The sequence below is a fragment of the Thamnophis elegans genome, chromosome 4, assembly GCF_009769535.1.
Source record: "Thamnophis elegans isolate rThaEle1 chromosome 4, rThaEle1.pri, whole genome shotgun sequence".
In the NCBI taxonomy this organism is placed as follows: domain Eukaryota; kingdom Metazoa; phylum Chordata; class Lepidosauria; order Squamata; family Colubridae; genus Thamnophis; species Thamnophis elegans.
The window spans coordinates 112,486,742-112,510,121 of NC_045544.1; the positions used below are offsets into that span (position 1 = coordinate 112,486,742).

Consider the following 23,380-nt stretch of genomic DNA (forward strand, 5'->3'; position numbering starts at 1 on the left):
TCTCAATACACTTTCACAAGTATCATCAAGAACAGCTTTCTGTATTTATATTTAACTTGTAGCAAGAATAATATGATCGCTAACAGGGAAAGCAGCCATTTCATTTTCTGTTCCTACTGAGAGGCATGCATTATTGTTTGCCACAAAATAAACACAGTGTGTAAACTGTCTCCTAAGAGGCTTAAATGAAAGGTGTAAACATGAGAAAACATTAACATGTGAACATGCTTATTATGGGCTACATGGACTGCAGAGATCACAAATATCCTTGGCAAGAATGTTAGGACCTCCCTTTCCTCCCCCCCCCCCCTTCTGGATGTAAAGAAAACTTGCTTGGGATGAAAAGCAGAGTCTTTTCTCCTTGGCAAGTTGACAGACTATGCGCCCTATGTTTTGTCTTTCAAATTAGCTACCAATGCTACAAAGCAAGCATTCAATTTAGAGAGAAACATGGAGTGCCTCTTTCTCTCATCTAAGCATGAAGGGATTTCAGAATAGACCTTGGCAGGGCCCCTATTTCTCATGCTCCCAGCTGCTAGCAATTTAGCTACAGTGAGAGAAATGAGAGAACTTCTCTCTTGAATTGTATGAGCACAGAAATTCAAACTGAAAATCTAGTTATTTCTAACCCCCCCCCCCCAAATCTATTATTGGCTTCTGTTCTCCTAAAGTAGCATTTTAGCAATGTATAATTATGCCCAACAATATTTTACTTTGGAATGACTCAATGGATGGATTTTGTAGTATAAGATTTGGGTTCTACTGCATACTGTAGTATATGGCTGATTACTTGTCTGATTATTTCAGCAACCTTTTTTTTTGCAGCAAAGTTGCAATGCTGAATTTTCAGATGATGGGAGAAATGTTTTTTCTCCCAGAAATTATTCAGACTTCCAGAAAGTAGTGAGGATTTATTCTCATCTCAGCATTTCTCACTGTGCCATTAATTGTAGCTCATTCTTTCAAGTAAGTGATAGGTTTAGTGCATTGGCAGCCAAATGGAAATCCACCGAAGTCATATACATATTTGCATTCACATACACACATTCACCTACATATTTAAGCAGATAAAGTTTTAAAATGCATGAAAGTAGAAAGACTGCATAAATGGATACTTTGGGCCAAGTACCCATAATACAATAGTAATAAGGATAGCAACAGCACTTAAGACATATATTGTCCCATAGTGCTTTACAGCACTCTCTGGGCGGTTTACAACATCAGCATATTGTGCCCCAAAATCTGGGTCCTCATTTTACTGACCTCGGAAGGATGGAAGGCTGAGTCAACCTTGAGCCTGTCAGGATCAAACTCCTGGCTGTGGCAGAATTAGCCTGCAATACTGCATTCTCACCACTGCGCCGCCAGGGCTCTTGCAGCAAGGCCAGAATTATGATATACACATGATATTATTATGCACTTGTGACCAGATATGAGGCGTGGTAAATTGTCAGGTATATGTTGCCATCCCACCTCCTGCCCTAAAGATATAGCTTTAAGTAATACTCACAATTTTAAAAAAAAATTGTTACTTTGAATGAAATTGAAGTAAAATAAAGGAATTGTTCATTTTAAAATTCAACAAAAAATAGTTAATTATAACACTGTAGAAACGTTACAATCGGAAGCTCACACAATAATTTTTAGCATCCAGACTTGAATGAAAGGTAATTCAGGCATATTATTTCCTATACAAGAAACCTCCATTATATTGGATTAGACATATCCAGACAGCAACAGAAGAAAACAAGTATATTGTATAATGTTGCCTGATATGGTTAGCAGCTCTCTGAAGCAATTACAAATCCTCAAATAGCCATATCTGCCTCTTACCCCAATTTCCTTCCCTTAAAAGATTCTGGTGTCATCTAACTGCAAGCATTATAGAAACATGTATAATTGTGTAATTCCAATCCTAAAACTAAAATCCAAGTCTTTACCAAAGAAAATGTTTTTGTAGTTTCTCAGACAGTAAGGTAAAGGTAAAGGTTCCCCTCACACATATGTGCTAGTGATTCCTGACTCTAGGGGGCGATGCTCATCTCCTTTTCAAACTGAAGAGACAGCGCTGTCCAAAGATATCTCCATGGTCATGTGGCCAACATGACTAAACACTGAAGGTGCATGGAACGCTGTTACCTTCCCACCAAAGGTGGTCCCTCTTTTTCTACTTGCATTTTTACATGTTTCGAACTGCTAGCTTGGCAGAAGTACATCAGACAATACATCACATTAAAATAGGTATCTCAAAACCTTCTTTTCAGAAGTCTGTTTGCAACATAAACAGAAATCTGCATTCTTTATCCTGAGTACTGGAATGAATATTAGTCAATGGCATAGAACTGGCCCTGTAACATTACTGGAATTCCTTGGCTAGTGATTCTTAAGAATTTTTTTGCATATAAAATTATTGTGCCTCTTTTTGCGATAAACAGATCTGTTAAAGCAAAATTTAATGGTTAATGACCAAGGATTTTCAGTCTACTAAATGCCTGTTAATCAGCTGCTCTTATATTCCTAATAGAACTACAACTATGTTTTAGCTTGGCAAACAAAAGTAAAGTGACTGCAAGGATAGAGGAAGTATGAGTAGGAAGTGACAAGACAGCAAAATTGAATGTATCCTTGCTTTGCACACAGGCTCCTATTACAAATGGTCCCTGCCTCCGAAGCAGCTGGGAAGGTATAGGATCAGTGGAGAAATTGTTGAGCATTGACTCTAATGTACTAATTCTCCCCTGATGTCCCCAGCAATCACATACACACCGTCTATATAAGATACGTTGGGGAGCGAGGGGAATAGTACTGACTTTTCTTTGAAATAGTACATTTTAGTTCAATGAAGAAAACTGATTGTATGCACTGGCATCTCAGGCAAGAAATAAACATTGTGAGTGATACGGGGAAATCTGCTTCAAAAATGCACTGGGGATTGTTTTTGTAAAAAGCTTTGAAAGAGTATTACGAGTATCAGAACAGTAGGAAATACAATGAAGGTGCATAATGTTTCTCTGCTTGTCAATTTCTTGCTCAAATCCATATATCCCAAATGATTCCACATTAACTTTGCAGGATCCCAGAATTAGGATGTTATAAAGAGAAAATCGAGATGGAAAAGGAACAATGCAAACATTAAGTATCCATTTCTCCAGCCAGGTCTTCTGCTACATTTCAATCCTTCCCAAAGCTGTTTGCTAATTTACAGGAAAAAAATGCACAGTACATCCTTCACTAGATGGAGTTGCACATAATATGCAGCTTGTCTTTTGGTTCTATGGCTCAATGCCCCTCAAATGTATTGAACTTGTTTTGCTTTCTACTACCCTTAGCGAACGTCCAAAATTTGTTGTTCCATCTGTAAGGGTTAGGGATGGTGTTACTATTTGCAATTGTGTGTTATTATATTTGGGAAGTGATATTAACCTTGCAGTAACTTTAAAAAATAACTTTCGCTTCTTCCTTACAAGGTGCATAAAGTGAATGTTATTATCAGAACACAGCAGGGGTTTACCTGAAATCCCTTATTGAAAATCAGGTTGACGTTGTGGAACGGTGAAGAACTTGTTTTCCCAGTTCATCCGGTGTGAACCAAGAAGATAATCTTATGCAAAACTTGATTTTTGATCAATTGGGCTTTAGCAGTGGATGACTGATAGGATTCTATTCTACCCTTGTGAACATTCTTCAAGTTCGCCTGCGCTTCCTCAAGAAGATCCCATCCCATAGTTTATATACCATTGCATTACAAATTCAAGAAACAAGGAACGAACGACAAAAAAAGACAAAATATTTTGCAGGTCTACCTTGTTCGAGTCTTTTCATCTGCTGAATCTGATCAACCGTTTTTTTTAGAATCTTGCATTTGTCTGGTTTAACACTCAGGCTGTCAATCTCTCCAATATTGGCTGAAAGCAGCTCTGCCAGCTCTTCTAAGTATTTGTTCTCTTGCTCCCTGCGTCGTTTCTCATTGCTGTTAGAGAAAATCAATTCACAGTTACTGAATTCTCCATAATCAAAACCTACATATGGTTTATTCAAAAACAATTCAAAAGCCAGACCAATAATAAATCAAATCAAATATTTGAGATCCTTGAATAGTTGGGAGCTTTTCTGAACACATCCTAAATACCTATAAACCCACTGAAATCCAGTCTGTTTCAACATTAAAACAAGTATGGATGTGAAGGGAGGGACCATTAAGGAGACAGATGACACAAGATGAAGAGTGGAGCTGTCTAAGCAGCGGTAAGAGCATTTATTAGGGCTTATCTTGTGGCGATAAGAGTGATGAAGTGATCTCATTTCTTCACTCTTAATGCATATACCGAAAGCCAGCTGGTGGCCTCATTTCAAGTGACTAGGTCTCTTTTGATAAGGAGGGGCAGGGGGAATCTTTATAGGGTCCCTATGCAGAATATTGCTGGCATTTGTTTGATAGAACCACTTGACTGTGCTTGAATTTGGACTCTAGATGTACAGATTCTATAGAAGTGCCTAAAACTTGTCCAAACTCAGTTATCTAGAGAAATTTTAAATAGGTCACTCCTATAGTACACAGATCTTTATTGCTATTGACCCGGAAGATGTGGGGATCTGGTTGAGGAGGAATCCAGTTCTGACTCAACCCTAGAAAGACAAAAGTAACTTTGGGTTTTTAGTTTCTCACTCCACAATCTAGACAGACATCATCTTTGATTCTGTGCATTTTTCCAGAATCTTTAGGCTTGGAGTTCTCCTGAACTTATGACCCCTATTTGGTTGGGAGGGGAAGAAGGCTTTGCACAGAAGCTTCTCATGTTCCAATTGCACCTATTGCTAGACTAGGAGGCCTTGCTGACCATCACTCATCATAGTCACTTCCTATTTGGATGATGACGACAACATGCTGTGCAAGGGCCCCCCCTTGAAGAGCATCCAGAAATTACAACTGGTCCAGAATGTGCAAAGTTTCAAGTATCCAATTTCTCAATATTATACCACTGCTGCACCCAGCACCCTGGCTTCTTCCAGTTTTCTTTTCCTGGTGTGATTCCACATGGTAGTTTTCACCTTTTAAAACCTGAATGGCAGAGGCAGGTTATTTGTAGGGTCTCTTCTCCCTGAAAATATTTGCCAACTGTGCCAGGTCCAAAAGGTTTTTAACAGGTGGCTCTTCCACCAAACATTGGATTAGTATGAGGACAGAGCCCAGCAAAGAGGATTGTTAATGTATTGAGAAATGTTGTTTTAGGGTGCCACAAATTGGTTTTTGGAAGTTCTTTTTTTATTTTTTTGTAATGTTCATGTTGTTATTAGCGCGCGCCAACAAGAAAAATCAATGGGGAAGTCACCAGGAGATCATGATCATGTGACACCATCACTTAATGACCCAGGGATTCACAGTTAATGATGGAACTGCAGAATTACAGTCATTATGTGAACATGTGACAACACAATTTATGACCATATCTCTTAACAACAGCAATTCTGGTCCCAACGGCTATCATTACTTCAGGATTACCTATATATTTTAAATTTCTCATTGTATCATTTTACCAAATATTTTAATGCATTAACTTTTATGACATATGGTATTTTTGTGATTAACTATCAGTGGTATTGCTTAGGTCAGCTCTTGAAATTGCATTTTCAGAAATATAAAAGATTTATCTTATACAAAGAAATACATGAAGGAAGACTATTTTATTAACTGCTGATATAGGAAGGGGAAAGCCGAAAAGGTCATGGTAGGATGGAGTTGATGAGAACCTCAAAAAGAGAAACTTAAAGCAGAAAATGAAATCTGTACAGCATGGATATGGTAGAACTATATGGTAGGGCAGAAAGATAAGGATTGGTACAGTAGCTTCTGTTGATTTAAAATTAGGTTGAGTCATATTTCCTTTTCTTTCCTTTTACTGTAAGTCACACCTTTAATTTATTTTACTTGCAAGCTCTTACTCTCTTTCTGTACTTTGCTTACTCTGGAATAGTGTGACTGTATGCACCGTATGTATTTTTCTTTTGAACTGTCCTTCTGACTCTTTCCTTTTTACACATAACGTATCTGAAGTTCTGTTATTAAGGCAGAAAAATCCCCAATTTATTGAATTAAAAGGAGTCCAATGAGGGCAAAAAGCAATTGGTAAGTTGGTACTGGGGATAAAATGTGAGGGCAGCACGCCAACAAACAGAGTTAATAAACTAAAAGACAAAAATGAATTAAGAAAGATAATCTCCTTGCAACAGCAATCACTTCATAAGCAAAACTAAGATGTGGCCAGCAGATCATGAAATCATGCAAAGGAAGAACAACTAACTCTTATTTAGTTTCAAAAAGCCAATTTTACAGTTTGCAATATTTCCCCCCTAAACTTAAAAAAATGAATAATGAACAATTGTAAGCTGCTTAACAAGTCCTTTCCCAAGATTTATGTTATTGGCCAGACTCCTATTTTTGCAATGCTCCAATTGTAATACCTTCACAGCTAGGAAAACAGAGCCTATCTCCCTTCCCTTTCAATTAGTGTCTCTATTATTTGTAAGAACTATGTGGTTCCTAGAATGTTGTCCTTGATCCTACTAGACGGTGCCGTAGCCACTGATATTGATAAATGTAATTATTCTTTCCAAGGTGTGTTTTTCCAGAATTAAAACCTCATTTATTCCCAGAAACCAAAACCCAACAATACTAGGAGTATTCTCTCCAATCTTGGACTCCTGCTTTAACAATGTTCTATTAGTTCAACAATCTTTTCCTTCTTCTTTTTTCATGCTGTTCTTTGAAGACCATGGATGACCCAGATAAGCTGTTGAAAGCATATATTTTTAAATAGAACACTTACTTTCCCATACTCTGCTGAAAAATTATGCTAAACACTAGCACATATAAGCTTTAAATTGTGTGTGTGTGTGTGTGTGTGTGTGTGTGTGTGTAAATAAATAAATAAATAAATCTGAAAAAGGTAAAGGAGCATAGGTTGTGGAAGAAATGGGAAATATTACTTTGGGCCTTCTGGACATTTTTGTTCAGGTGAAATTAAGGAAAGGGGGGTGGGTGGGCAAGAAACCAGTAAAGCAACATATATGAATTCATTAAAATATTTAATTAACAACTCATTGCCGTTGTTGCTATGGTAATACAAGCTGCAACTGATGGAAAAAAAAATAAAGGAATTGCTTTTACAAAAATGCCTATAAGAATAGTTTCAGTCAGCTATCACCATCAGTAACAATTAAAGTTATAGACTCCAGCACAGAAGAAAATGGTATAGTAGCAGGCTGAAATTAGTTCTGACAAACTGTTAAAAATCTCTGCCAATTAATCATACAAATTAATTAAAGGCTTTAATGAACGGAACTGGCATGAATATGCAAGTGAGTAAAAGAACAGTTTAATGAAAAGAGTACTCTCCTTTAGATGATACATGCAAACAGAACAGCAGGAGCCAACTTAGAAGGTGTGCTGAGAAGAAAGTAAAATAGGAAAAATATGTTTGCAAACTAAAGATTAACTTTTGCCCATTCTACAATGTAGTATTGGGGATGCTAAGTTAAATGAAGTCAGGGCTCAACCAGTTAAGACTCTTACTTGGAAAGGACTGAACAAAATTGGGCTTAAAGTAGTTTGTCCCAACATTGTCTTCAAACACAAAATCAAAATATCAATGGAATCATTTAAAAAATATAAAATTCTGGGGTTCTGTCTATCTATCTCCTGCCTGCCTATCTCGTGGGATGTTGGGTTGAGATGAAGGGAAAAAGTGATCCACATAAAAGACTGGCATTGGGATCAGTGAGGAAGGTCAGTTAAAATTCACTAATTGGACACCAGAGATCTGCATTATTACTTTATTGCTTGGAGACTATCAGAGGACTTAATTTAAGTAGCTGAATCTGTTTAATGTCTAATAGCCATCCAAGACATATCACATAATCCATTGCCCTCAGTTTATACGGCCACTGGGAGTCACAACTTAAGGATTTACACCAGGCATTTCTAAAACTAATACTTTTCCATTGAAGGATACAGAGGCATTTGCTCATCTTCCAAAGCTATATACACATTCTGCTAATAATTCCATTTATAGAGTAGGTTTTGTACAACAGGATCAGCAGGCACAAATCTAATAGCACAAAGAGCAAAATCTAGAATCAAGTGGGAGACTTCAAAAGCAACCCTGAATATGGGTCTAAGAAATTTCAGATAGCTTATGATTAAGATCAGGAATAATATAAATTGTTTAAAGTTAGTTTAGCAAGGAGGAGCTAAGTTCAATTTAAAGATGTTATCAATTTCCTACTCCTTTTTTCAAATATATTTTAGACTGTTTTTGTTAAAGATTTATACCGTGTATGGGTTCTGAGAAGTCAGGGGAGGGAAGGTTGAGGGGGGTTGGGGGGGAGGATGGGAGGGAGGGAAGTATAGTAGGCTTGATGATCTCAAAGTAATATGTTTGGACATGTACACTGTCTTCTCTTCTTTTTTCTTTAAAACTAAGATATGTTAGGTATATTGATATGGAAGTATAAATACCATCAACATAGAATGGAGTTTGCTCAGAAGCTGAAATACACTAAATGAATGAGAGGAAGAGTGGGAAGCAGAGGTGAGAAGAAAGATGGGAAGAGAGGGATAGGAGTGAGAGTAAGGGGAGGCAGACGAGGAGAATAAGGAGGAGTGGAAAGAAGAGAGAGGAGAGGAGAAAGGAAGGGAAAGTAGAGTAGAGGGAAATGATGGATGGAAGAAAGAAGGTAGGGAGGGGAAGGAGAGAGGAAGAAAGTGGTGTATGGAGAGCAGAAGAGCCAACAATTGGTTTCTATCTTTTTTAGTTCTTTTTTTCCCGGGAGTTGATGGCAGATGAACTGATGTAATTATTAATTAATACAATATGATACTGGCTATGTAATAGTATACATGTGATTATATGTTATGAAAATTGAAAATAAAAAAAGTATTTTTTTAAAAAAAGCGACCCTGCTTCTGATATGAAACCTGTCATTCATTCACTACTAGAAAAAATTGCAAAGAAAGACTACAATTGGAATAAGCAACTGTTGAACTAGAATAATCAATCAAGAATCTGACACTATCCATTTAAATTTGATTACAAATAACTGTTTTCTATTCACTATAGTTATTAATTAACTTGTCAGGGTTAGGGTGGCTGGACTGTCTCTTAATTACTGTGCCTGTTAATTGTTATTTTGCTTCACAGAATTGTCACAAGTGCTACGTCATGCACTGCACCAATTTTATGTATGTATGTATTCGTTTATTTCTGCATCATTACATTTATACTAAACCACCGAATTTGGAATGTCTCACAGAATTTTACTATGTTACAATATAATGAAAATAAGTATATTATTGCATGATAATATGAAGAACTACAAAAAGCCCATAGGCTTAGAGACAATTATCAAAAAAACAATAGATGCTTTATATAATATTTTATATATATATATATAAATCCTGCCTACTAATTGACAGAATTGTGCAGTAATAAATATATTAGTCTTGTCAAATGCTGCAATAGTTTGTTTTTAAGTAACAAATGTAAAGTTTTTTCCTTCTTCCTTCTCTTTGCTCCTCATTAAAAATTTACAAAATGCACCCAGATTTCCTATTCTACACTACATTCTCCTTCTATATTATTATTTATGCACTATTCCTACGGGCACAAATAGATTTGTTTCACACTGTTCTCCTAGAACCATTGTGGAAACCATTTCAGAATTAGAGAGGGTGAAAAATATTTTGAAGAAATAATGAACTAACTCTTCCACTGAGTTCCAAATGAAAAAGGAACGAGGCAGTAAAGTATATTTTGCACTAGCTTGGCTGGGATCAACTTGGCTCTACCAGTCTCTCCATTAGAAGCTACTGTACTGACTCACTGTGACAATTACCATAGGTAGGAATTGTTAATAAGCTGGTTTTCTTTTTCTATGTTTTTGTTCCTTTTACATCAATGTCTGTAAACTTGGACAGTTGCAAAGTTCCTTAATTTTGGTACAACAGCAAACAGTTTCCCCATCTTGCTTGTTGACAAACTGAGGAGATATTTTCCTCATAACCTGTCCTGAATTGTAATAGCTTGCTGGTGTAGTTCACGTGCTCTTTGCTATCCATTATCCATACTTTCAGCAGAATAGGCACTCCTGGGAGTGCTACAGAAATGTTCAATATTAAAAGAAGCTCCACTTGCAACCTTCATTCCTACAATTTTGGCAAGGGATAAAAAATATTTTTTGTTCTGCCAGACTTTTAAATACAACCAGTATTAGCATCTACATCTCACAGCAGTATTGATTTTATTATTAATCTAAGTGGAATACTGCAGTGGGTATTTGTTTAGCATATTAATAATAACTCTTTCTTCCAGCTTAGCTATTTTGAAATGTAAAATTTATGTTGGAGGTATGGAATATAAATTAACTAAGCAAATGGATCTATGACTTGCTTGACCTCAGCACTGGGCTCCTATTGTGAGGAGTTTCTGAAATATGGAAACAGATGAACGACCAAACAGAAGAGAAAGGAGGTATGTGAATACAGATATATGGAATTATGTGAGCTCTTTTTCCTTAGCCTTTGCACAGCTCAAGACCAAACCAAACCAAACCTCTAGCCATGTAAAAAGAAACCATGAAAATGAAACAAACTAGTAAGGATAGCCCTCTCATAAGCCATGGTATGAATATCTACATGGAAGGGGGGGAAATGCTGTTTTTGCTGAATTGCTTCATGAAGAGTGAAATATTCTGGAAATATAGACAATGGAAATTGTGGCTGGCATGGAGGAAAATACAGTATCTTGTACCATTCCTGAGTAAAATGCTGAAAAAAACCAGGCAGAACAAAGCTGAATTATCAGGCACATTAATCTGCAAACAGAGCCATTATTGGAACTGCATACCATGTTAAAAAATTAAAATGGGGAGAGTTTCAAAAAGTCCAGTATATCTGATCTGATCCCAAGTTCCTGTGAGTTTTTAAAATATTAAACAGTTACATTTTTAAAAGAAAATTTGGTATTCAGTTAAAAGGGGGATTTTTAACTGACTCCTCCAAGAAATGAACTGGTAAAGTATTAGTGTTCTAACTAAAACCTGAGAAGCAAGGTTTTATCAATTTATCGAGGAAAAAGATAATCAACATCTTCCAGTTCTTTTATAAAAAAAAAACAGTGTTTAGGGCAGTGTTTCTCAACCTTGGCCACTTGAAGATGTCTGGACTTCAACTCCCAGAATTCCCCAGCCAGCATTTGCTGGCTGGGGAATTCTGGGAGTTGAAGTCCAGACATCTTCAAGTAGCCAAGGTTGAGAAACACTGGTTTAGGGAGATGGCCAATGCCCTTTTAGATGCATTTAGCGATCCATATAATTTGAAGATGCAATCTAGTTTCATTTTAAGTTTTCTTTGATTTTAGATTTTGAAACAAGAGAAATATTAATGACCATAAAGTGTGAAGTGTGCTACAAATCCAAGTCAATCAATAAGTAAAAACAGCTTCAGTCACAAATCACCAGTTGCTCCCCAAGAGAGAAGATGAACAGATGGAGAGTTGTGTTCCATCTTCTACAGTAGATACTCACAAACAAACAGCTAAACACTGGTGGGATGTGTGAACGTATCTGAGGGGATGAAATCTGCTCCCATCTGCTTGTGCAGAAAAAGAGTGCCAGAAAGCAAAAAAAAAAATTTTAAAAAAAAACCTCCTCCATCATGGAAGAATAATTCCCTAAAATTGTACTTACCTCTGGATCAGAGTGTCACATGGTGATCCCTTCCTCTTCTGAGAATCCAGGTTTCCGGGGTCCATAGAGTTGTTCCCAAGGCCACTCATCTTGAGTCAGTTCTCACCTGAGAAAGAAACAAATAACAACATCAAGGAATGAAACAGGTGGAAAGTGAAAGAAAACAAATAGGGAATGCTTTATCCATATCAGCCTCAAGAAGCAATGCAAAAGTGACCTATTAAAAGAGGGGGAAGATTACTTAGCAGCTTCCTTTTTCTTTCACAAAACCATATCCAAACATTCAATCAATTTTAAATCAATTCCATAAGATAGTGTTTGCTTTGTTTTATTTAACTAGTTATCAGCATTATTGGTTTCATCTGAGCATACAAAATAACAGCTTCAGTTTTAACAGGGTTAGGAAACAGTATGAATTAGTAGTAGTACTTCATAGCACAACTTTATATACTACCTACCTAGAAGTCAATACTAGCCTTAATCTTACTCCCAAGAAACTTTGCGTGGGACTACACACCAGCTTTTTCACTTTTTAATGGATTTAAAGTTTTATTTAGTATTTGAGAATTTAAATAGATGTTACATACCAAAGAATCTAATGAAATGTCATTTTCATTTCAGAAGGGGTAGCAGGTTGAGCCCCTTCAGAAGTCTCAACCAGCTACCCCTGCCCCCAAGCCTCTCCTTCAGCCCCAGTGTTGCTTCTTCCCCTGAGAAATGCCACCTCAAGTCCCACACCACAGCCAGCCACTCCATCACCACTGGGCAAAGCCTTAGTTGCCCCTGATGCCCTATACGCCACAAGCCCTAACATGCACAATTGACCTTTCCTGTTTTCCTCCCACGGTTGATGAGGTGCACCCAGACTGACACTACCGTATATGAGGCAGCTGCTGGCCATGCCAGGCCTTCTTCCTGAGGCTGCTTGCTCCATTCTCTAAATTGTGTGCACCATTGATTCCCCAAGAAATGCATCCCACTGTTGTGTTGCTTTGGAAAAGCTCTTGGAAAGTTTCTTCCTCAGATCTCACAAAACCAGATGTGCTATTTGGAGAATGGCAGACACCCCATTCTCGTGATGCTATTTGGAGAATGGCCGTCACGTTCTTGTGATGCTTCAAAATACTTTTTCAAAGCATTGTGGGAACAGGGCACACAATTCGGGGAATGAATGATGCAAGTGGGAAGAAGCCTGACATGGCCAGCAGCTGCCTTACATACAGTAGCATCAATAGTGGGAGAAAATGATAAAGATCATCTTGGGTGGCACAGTGCAGGGCATTTGGTCTGTTCCAGGATGCAGTGGTTTTATGCCAAGCTGCTGGGCCAGGCTGAGACAACTGAGACTTCCAGGAACAGTTATGGCTTCACACTGCAGCTGAGGAGCTTCTTGCAGCCCCAGAGCTGCGGAGTGTGAAGAAGCTCCCGAGCCACAGTATATTCTTTCCACAACACCCTTATGCTCAGATGCACTGCACTCCCTCCCCAATGGTGGGATTCAAAATGTTTTACTATCGGTTCTATGGGAATGACTTGGTGGGCATGGCATGGCTTGGTGGGCGTGGCAGGGGAAGGATACTATAAAATCTCCATTCCTACCCCACTCCAGGGGAAGGTTACTGCAAAATCCCCATTCCCTCCTGATCAACTGGTACTCGGGAGGCAGAGAATCGATGGGGGTGGGGCCAGTCAGAGGTTCTCTGGTTCTCCGAACTACTCAAAATTTCCGCTACCGGTTCTCCAGAACTGGTCAAAACCTGCTGAATACCACCTCTGCCCCTCCCTCTCCCAACTTGCATACAGGCCTGTGTTGGGCCTCACAGAGCATCCCCCCACCCCTGCACTCCTTGCCTAGGACTGTCTGCATTTATTTGACCCACTTATCTGGAATTACAACAGCAACCAGGAATGCTGGGTTTGCAATCATTACATTGCTGTGGTCACGTGACATCTCATATTACAACCACATTATATGCGACAGGAATTCTGCTTCCCATTGTGGTTGTAAGTTGAGGACTACCTATAAAGTAATACTGATAGGAAAGATTTGGAGTGAGATGGAATTTAACTTTTTTTTAAATAGTCATTGTTTGCAAATAAAATTTACCAGATTTGAGGAACTATGATACGTCAAATGCACCTCATCTTTACGTAAGATTTAACATTCTCAACATGCAATGTTATAGAGGTGATTTTACATATGCAATGTGTTTTGATATTTATGATAGAGAATATTTGTAACTCAAGGTTAAACTGTGCATTGATGATGTTACCTAGTTTGGTAATGAAACATCTGCAAGAAAACCACCAAACTCAGATAGCACCAAAGACCCCACAATGTGTTTTGGAAAAAAGAATAATTCTAGTGCATTTTATTCCTTTACATATTTACTATGAGATCAATATTATATCTAAGCATTTTAAATTGATTTTTCTTCTGATTTCTCCTTCAGTCTACTAGTAGGCAAACATATTTGATGCTAAAAGCATGAAGTTAATATTCAAACTAACCAGAATTTTTACATCAATATTTTCAAGACATTAGAGTAAAATCAATTTTATATTAAACCTGTGTTTCTCAGTAATCAACTGCACACTTATTTGAAGCTTGGATTTTTAAAAAAAAGAATCCACTGCATTCTGAGGACAGATTGATACTATCAAAACTGAGTAAGTAGAATAATTAAATACAAACGTTTAAATCACTTAACCAATTCAAAATGATTCTTCAAGTGTTTTGCTAAGATCTGAATCTCTTGTATTAAGATGAAAGCATCTGTTGAGAGCCAGAGATTGTTTTAGCAATATTAGCATCACAAATCAATAGAAACCACACCCTTCTGCCAATTGCAATGGAAACAATGGTCAGCTATCCTCATTTATGAGGCTGACAATCAAGAAGAAAATGATTACTGGTCTGGAACTAATGACTACATATCTAAGTTTATTCTTCCTTCCTGGCATATCTGAAGATTCATAGGATGCCAGAAGAGACATAATCAGTCATGGGGGAAATGTTGGCTCTTTTCAAAACTCCCAAACTGCAAAACTCATCAGCTCAAGGTACAAAAAAATGATATGCTTTATATTATAAACCTGCCTTGATTTTCCATCCACTCCATTCAGTCCTAATTCTGCTTCAACAAAACACACTTCCATTTGCAACAGCAATCATTATGCCCATGTGAAAACCTCTGACTTTGAGTCATGCAGGATTGAACAATAATTCACAAAAATCTTGAAGCATCATTTAAAAATGTGGGTCTTTTTCAAAAAGTTTTTCCCCCAAAGTTAGGCCTGAAAAAAAAGACATGTCTTAGATCTTTGAGTCCCATTCAAAAAGAGGACAAGAAGGTAGTGACCTTGACAATATGTCTAATAAAGTAAACGGGGGCTATGGATAGAATTGCAGGATTAGCTGAAATCTCTGGTTTTATTTAGCCCATTCATTAAATACAGTCAGGTATTTGTTGTTTTTTTTAATATAATATAAACCCAGTTTATTTTTGCAACAGCCTTTGCCAAAGCTGACAACCAAAAATAAAGTATCCTAAAAATAACTCTGATGGCTCAGCTGGAAAAATGAATTGACCCCACGGGCTCCAAATGAATTGCCTGACTCTAAAGGTGAGCCTTACTGCATGAATGGTAGAGGTGAGGTAAGTGGATATTTGCAATTTTGCATACTAACAAACTGCACTGTCCTTGTTCCAAACTCCATTTCTATGATCTAGGATTTTGCTTTGCTCACTGGAAAGGGGAATAAAATGGGAGAGAATAACCAGCTAATTATTGATATTTGGGGGGATGGGAAAGGAATGAACAACAAAGAATCCTGAAAAGCTTTGCTCTATTGGCTGAGATAATATTTTGTCTGGCAAAAGGAGATCCAGAACACCTAGTAGAACAGCTGGCATATGAATATGGAAAACTTGGGATCTGCTCAACTGGATCTGCTCAACTTTAAGCTACTTTACAGAGCTGGCTCTGGACAGAAGCTGTGGAATTGAGAAAGGCAATAGAAGAATGATGGGATATTTTGCAGAGGTGGGTTTTACATAATGTAAATGTTTTACATATGCACCGAAATTGTGAGCGCATGTGCGTATGCTCGCTTCGTAAGCATGTGCACCTTTTGTGCATGTATGCGGCCTTCCGTGCATGAGCAAAGCTCATGCACACAGCTTGCATACATGCACGTGGTTTAGAAAACGTGGCTAAATAGGACCACATAGAGCCGGGGCAGGTGGGACGGTGTGCAGACCCACCTGCAGGTCGCCACTACCTGTTCGCCCAAACTGGTCTGAACAGGCTGAATACCACAACTGATATTTCGCATAATGAACCCCATAATGGACTAAGATATGATTGTAGGCTCAGCATACCTCGTTAAAATAATGTGTTTTACAACCCTGTTCAGGAGCCAGAAATAAACCAATCAAAACTAAGACTTTCTTTCTCCATGTATGTACTCCAATTTGATTTTCCCTAAAACAGTTGAATGGAAAGTGAATAATCCTTTTTTGAAAGTTCATCTGCTACTTCTTGCTCCTATCTCTGGGGTAGCCACAGTTGTTTGAAGGCATTGCTTTGAAGAAATGAATTCTACACAAGTGCTTCAGTCAGGGAAATCTCCTTTAGAACACCGATACTGAACACTGATACTAAATTCTACTGAAGATGTTAACTAGCCTGGTAATGAAACATTTGGAAACCAATCCGCAAGAGACCAAACCTCCATCCTCGTCCTACATCCGAGCTACAGATATTCTCTACTATCGCAAATCTCCTTTAATTGTTGAGATGATAGAATTGACACCCAACAATCTTTTCTCAAGTGTTTTTCTCTGAGAACCTTGAAACTACAACCAGTTGCATAGAAACCAATCAGCAAGAAATCAGAAGAAACGGGTAGAATCTATAGGAAGTGAGAAGTCAAATTAAGAAGCTGCTACTAAAACAACAGATGCTTAAGTTTTTTTCTCAACAGTTGTTATTTATTGTTCTGACAGCTGTCACCCAAATGCTTCCCATCTGAGCAAATGCAGGCAAAATCCCAATTAGAAGTGGTCAAGAGCACATTTAGCAAACCAAAGACATTTGAAGCATTTCTCTCCTTGCTATCCTGCAAACGTGTGGATTTCTCTATTTTTTTTTTCTTTTTTACTTTTGCAGATTACAAAATAGTGAAACCACCTGTTGATGCAGAGAGGAAATAATGAATCATTAAGTAAACGATGGGCCAGAAATTGCATGACTGTGATTTGATTTTGTAAGTGAAAATTTCTATCTTTGACTTCTCATTTGAAGGAAAATGTCAACAGTCCATGTCAAGCCAGCTCCACCCACCCATTAACACCCAAAGAAAACAAGTACAACTTTGCCTGGGGGCCCACTGGGGAAACAGCAGGAATCAGAGATCCCTCTGTCATTGCATGGCCAAAAATGCATGCCTCCCTGCCAAAGTCTGCTGGTGTTTTCATCTCACCTGTTCATCTCCAGCAATTTATTCTAACAACAGCATAACACAGTCTTGTCTTCCACAAAATCTGACACTGACTCTTGAATGGCACTTCCCAAATAATTTCCTTGTTCTGGCCTGTTAGCTCCTGATTATCATAAAAACAAGTTTCTACAATTCTTTAGGAAGCTCTGAGCTTATATTTCTGCAGGCAGAGCATTATGGATATCACAAACAGAACTACTAGCTTTGTTATATAGCACAGTAACTAGGAAAAATAGTCTGTAAACATGCACGTTGTATAAACTGCTCCCAACACGTTATATTTACTGAAGAACATGGCTAGAGTTATCTTACTTTTACACAGCATTTATATTCAAGTCTTCCCATAATTAATTACAGCCATAAAGATAATATTCTATTACTATGGTTGGTTGCAGTATTTAGACCAGATTTGACATTTTTGTCCATCAAGTTTCTCCCAAGGACCTGGGATAGACAGATGTTGTTGCTCAATAATATTAAAGGTATTGTCTATTTTATGGCAGGTTGTAAATGATGCTCCAGATGTTCTGGAATTGCACCCAGTGTGTCTATTACTATTGGTACCATCTTTGTTTTCTTGTGCCTCTGTTGTTCTACATCTATTTGCAGGTCTTTGTATTTTGTGGTTTTTTTCCAGTTCTTTTTTTCCCTATTCTGCTGTCTCCAGGTACTGCCACATCCACTATCCAGACTTTTTATCTTTCTTATTGACAATTGTTAACTCAGGTGTTGTGTGGCAGATGCTTGTCTATTTGAATTTTAAAAGCCCAGAGCACTTTAGCTTCTTCATTTTCTATTACTTTGTCTATTTTACTGTCCTACCAGCTCTTGCCTTCAGGCAAATGCATTTTTTGCAGATGTTTCAATATGCCATTGCTGCTACCATACTTTGTCAGGCTGTGCACCCTTCTTGCTGCAGCTAATGCTTCTTATTATTATCATCCCTGCCTAATTGTTATATATGTGTTATGATGGCAATCTGCCAAATCAGTCATCCAAATGGAGTTCAAAAAAATTTGAATAAATATGGAAGAGGCCAATTATAATTGTTTAGCTGGATAATTCATATTGCCTTTTTTGCTCCAAAAAGCAATATGAATTATGTCTCATCTAATGCCTCCTTAAATGTCAATAATGAACCTCTCTGTATTTGTAATACAAAGCCCCAATCTGTTAAAATGTCGGTATACTCTACATAAAACTCCTTTTTCCCCCTTTGAAAGAGCTATTGATTGCTGGGTTATGGCTGGTCTTACTATGAAATCCACTGAGGCCTTGAATAGTATTAAAATAAGGTCAATTGATTGCAATACAGGTAAACCTCTTTAAGTGACTGCCTCATTTTATGATCACAGTTATGATGGTGATGCAAAAATAATTGTGTGACCATTCCTTGCAACTTTTACAACCTTCACAAATCTGTAAAGCAAAGGAAATCTGAAATAAGATCAGCACAGTTGTGGTTTTCCTTAGCAACCACTTCAATTAACAATCAAGGTGCCGGTCCCAGTTGTAGTTTCTCAATGAGGACTACCTATAATATTTAATGAGCAGTGGGGCGAAGGAATCTCTTGTCCACTATTCTATTAGCACCAAAATATATTGGATTTATTATCTGCCTCCTAAAGCAAATGAGTATTCATCACCTTCTTTCCTTAAAACCATTTTTGTCATTTCTTATGGTTTGCATAGAAAGGAATCTAAACGTATCTTACTAAGTTACAAATTTGGAATAGCATCCTTCATGATAGAATTTCTAATAGCAATAAGATACCTTGAATGTCATCATTACAGACAACAAATTGGACTTCTAAAAGATTTAAATAACAACAACAAAACAATAATTAGTTTAACCAAACAATTTGGCCTCTTACTGCCATGGGGTAAAACAACCTCAAATGGTTTGCAAGATTTTCTGAAGAGCAGATTGTGTTTGACAGCTGTCAACTAGAGAACCGGCCAAAAGGCACCCCAGATAAGAACCTTAAATCTTCCTCGCCCTCTTTCTTTCCAGAGGAGTCTTATCTCACTGAAGCCCTGGAGGCTTAATTGACTGGCAGTTACCAGGCACTTAAGATCCACTTGGGGGAGGTTGCTACAGGGAGTGAGAACTATGAATATTACTAGCTGCCAAGTTACTGCTGCTGACAGACAAACTCTGTTTAAGCAGTTTGGCAGGATGCACTCAGGTTTTAAATATTTCAATTACCTATGAATGGCAATCATCTATTTTGTATAATAATTTGTTATCCAGGAAAATAGTCTTTATCTTTCCTGCCCAAGTGGTAAATAATCTACTTTACTAACAAATCTAATTTGTTACTAATTTCCCCAGAAAAGAAAAGAAAAATACCCTGAGCTACATCTTTTGTATTGTGGGGTCTGGTTTTCCTGGAAGAACATGAGCACCTGGTTTAAAAATTAATTTTAAAACAGGAGGAGATCGTAACTTTCATTCTAGAATAATCCTTAGTGGAATGGAAATTATTTATGTACTTAAGTGAGAAGAGTTCACAATCAAACAATTACAACTGACATATTGCATTTATAGGAACAAGAACCATTTTATTCTTAAGATTATGAAATACAAAGAGGGATCATCAACTACTAACTATAATAATTAGATGGATTATTCATAAACAACATAATCCAAAGTGTCAGAAAATCAAAGAAAAATAAAGTCTGGGTTAACATCTTCATGTTTTATTTGTAAGGCAAGCAATTAGGAAGCGTGGTAACCAGGATGCTGGAATATAATTCAATAGATCTTGTGTCCTTAAAGTAATCAACTATCAAAACACAAAAAACATGTCTTATATGTGACCAACTACTGGAAGGTTTTGGGTTCTGTGTGATTACAATACACAGCCAACACAAGCACTATTCATCCCAAACCATTTTAGATGATTAGATTTTTTTTTTTACTGCTTGCCAAACAATTATTGAGCTACCTAAGGCTTCTTCAGATGGACATCCATAACTAAAACACCATACTGAAATTATTGTTGTCCTTTATCAATTTGTTTCACTTCTGATGGCACAAAAGATGGAACTGGTTCTCAGACATAAAGCTGCACATGGAGGTTGTGTATATGCACTCTCCTAAATCCATACTTACAAACGTTAGGCCACTGAAAAAATCTAAAAGAGGGGCACGACACCAAGAATGTAGGAACTACAAGTCATTTCTGCATAATGCCCTAAGTAATATACTGTCAATTCAGAAGTTCCCTGCTAAAATACTGATATACTTAGATATTTCCCTAGAAAATCACTTCCAAGCAGTCCCATAACAAAGATTCATTGTCTCAAAACTATGGCTGTTTTACATAATGTTATTAAAAGTATCTGCACAGCTGAAAAACAAAAACTGAGTAGAGATGACAACTACAATATTGTAGTGTGAGAAGGAATTGGGTTCAGAGAACAAATGTCCTAACGCCAGCTCAGAAACTCAGCATTAACAGTTATAACACTCCGTCTGCACATTTTCTTTACCCTAGAGTGCTTTTGTTTTTTAAATCAACTTTTTAACTCAAAGAAATGAGGCAGACAAGAGATGGCAAGCCTGCAGCAAGACAATAAGTCATCAGATGAAGTCAGCACGTGGAAATGACAACCCTGCCTTGAAACGGCATTAGGGTGATGCCTTAGCTGTATGTTCAAGACACCAGAAAACACTGCCAAGCTCATGGTGTCTGGCTGGCTTTTGTTTCTATGTTCTCAGCACCAAAAGCTGAAGGGTATATGTACATGATACTTTACAGAGGAACAGAAGCTTTTAAGAAAGGTAAGTGGGGAAAAAAAAGCCCTTGCCCCCAAGATGTTTACAATCCATAACAGCGATTGAGAAAGCAAAAAGAGAGCAGCAAAATATGAGCAAACAAGGATAAAGAGGCATGGTAGATTTGGTCAAAGTCTCTCCAAACATATTTCTATTTTTGCAAAGGTCTTCTGATTTCCTGCACCATTATATATCTTTTATTAAGATTATGCTCTAAAACGGCTCCTGAAGAGATTGCAGTATGTGGTTAACCTTGTCTGATCTAAAAAACTGAGGTAGAGTTGTGCCTTGTTATTACTTGGATAAGAAACTATCAGGAAATCACCAGGGTCGTAGATTGGACTGAAGAACTGAAGAAACACTGCAGAAGAAAGCAATGGCCAACCTCTTCTATACAGTATCCAAGAAAACCACACAGATGTTTTCCTATAGTCACCACACATTTTTTTAAAAATCTGAGATACAGTCTCATGAACTTTAGACTTTGAGTCTGAGTCCTATGCTGAGGTGGCAGCAGTTTTCTTTCTGTTTTACTTTGCCCATTTTCTCTCTTAAGCCAATATTGCTCGGAATCTAAGGGCCATTAAAAGAAGTAGCAATAAATTGCTAATCATTTGCACATAATTTATGTTTACCTTTTCCAATAAAGCTTCTTTTTCTTACACTGACCATTCACTGGTTTATCTAATTGGAAGCAGATGGCTAAACTGAGATATTTTCAAGATTGTTTAATATATGCATGCAACAGGTATAATCTTGTCACTCAATCGCCAAACTTGCCTCTACTACAGCTGTTGTACACTGTTAAAGGCAGTCTTCTGGGATGTTTGGTAACACAGTGCTCAGAGAGTCTCCAGAAAGAGAACAAGATGAGGTGTAAACACTTAATGGTCCCCCATATCATTGACTTCAATAAAATGAGTTAAGAATCATCAGAAAAGAAACACTTTAAATCCCACTGGATTGTGGATTGGCTTTTTACACGAAATGCTAATTGTTTCTAGAAAACTGTAGACAAAAAAGGACCTGTCAATAAAGGAACTGAAGTCAAAAACACTTTTTGTGTAAAAAGTAGAATCTAGCATCCTGAGGATGCTACCCTTAAAATCAGATCAACATATTTGCACATTTAGGCTACTCTGGATTGCAAATAGAAGCCATGTCCAATAAGCAAACACAAACTGTCACTGTAACATTTATGGAGCATAAAAAAGAGAGGAGGAAAAAAAAGACATACTGTATTTTTATCAACCATCAGCCTGATAGCAATCCCTGCAATTAATGCTGAATAAAACCACTTTGCAGTTATGACCTCCTGAAGCATTATAGGAGACTCACATTTAACACCATCTTAGATTACCAGTAGATCTGTTTTCAACAAATAAGTACATTACTCTGTTTCTGAAAAGCTGATTTCTGTGATAGAAGCCAACCATTTGTTTAATATTTACTTTACTGCATTTTTACTGTCAGGAAAGAAGACTTACATTTGTAAGGTTTTTTAAATCTCACATGCTCAAACAAGTTGACTGCCCTATGTATGCTGATTGAAGGGATGTGGAATGTGGGAGACAACATGTAATGTTGTGGTACCTCAAGAAGCAAAACATCTTGAGCCAAACAGTCATTCATTTTTTTTATTCATTAGATGTCTAGTCTGTCTTTGTTACTTTAAAAGTAACTCAAGGTGATGAATATACATAATACCGAACAGGATTTTAATTAGATTTTTTGTAACGAGCAGGGCTTTGTGGAATTTTAGACTTAATTCATTCCATGGAGGGATGGGCAACAAAATTCCAGATCATTCTCCCTAATGACAGAATTCCAGATCACTCTGCCTAGTCTCTTCAGAAGTTATAATTTCTTATTGCTTTCTATTGATTTCAGTTAAGAAAACTGCAATTAATCACTGAATTGGTTTCCTGGCTTTTTTGTTCTGATGGTGGTGGTTACATGAGAAAGGGCTGCACAGTCATCCTCACAGAAAGAAATCAGCAACAGCAATTTCTTAATTATATATGTTTTCTTGGAAAAATTCTTTGTTGAACAAGGTTTAGTAATGAGTAAACACAGGAATACTGTGTAATACTTGCACAACACAGTAACGTATTCTAGCAAGATAGAACTTCTGCTTTAATCCTAGTGCTTGCAAAAAAAAAAAAAAAACCCATACTCAGCAGTACTTCAGATCTACTTTTGAAGTGCCCAGTGTTACCCACTAATATGAGCCTCTTTATTTATTGAGAGGTCTTTTGTAATAGTTGTTATGAAATCATCACTTTCAAATATATTACTTTCCCTTCTGCATTATGCCAAATTATTTCATTGCTATAATTGTGCCTACA

At 37.3% G+C, this 23,380-nt stretch overlaps 1 protein-coding gene across 4 annotated transcripts in view; it reads right to left on the minus strand.

The window, feature by feature from the left end:
• The window catches only part of NCOA1 (nuclear receptor coactivator 1), a 285,039-nt gene that overhangs the window by 85,112 nt on the left and 176,547 nt on the right, over window positions 1-23,380 (minus strand). For all 4 annotated transcript variants that reach the window (XM_032216694.1, XM_032216692.1, XM_032216693.1 and 1 more), the window contains 2 exons: window positions 11,743-11,848; window positions 3,804-3,970 (listed from right to left, as the gene is read on the minus strand). In XM_032216694.1, the coding sequence (XP_032072585.1) occupies window positions 3,804-3,970; window positions 11,743-11,831 (256 nt within the window). In that variant the 5' untranslated portion in view covers window positions 11,832-11,848. The remainder of the gene's footprint in view (window positions 1-3,803; window positions 3,971-11,742; window positions 11,849-23,380) is intronic.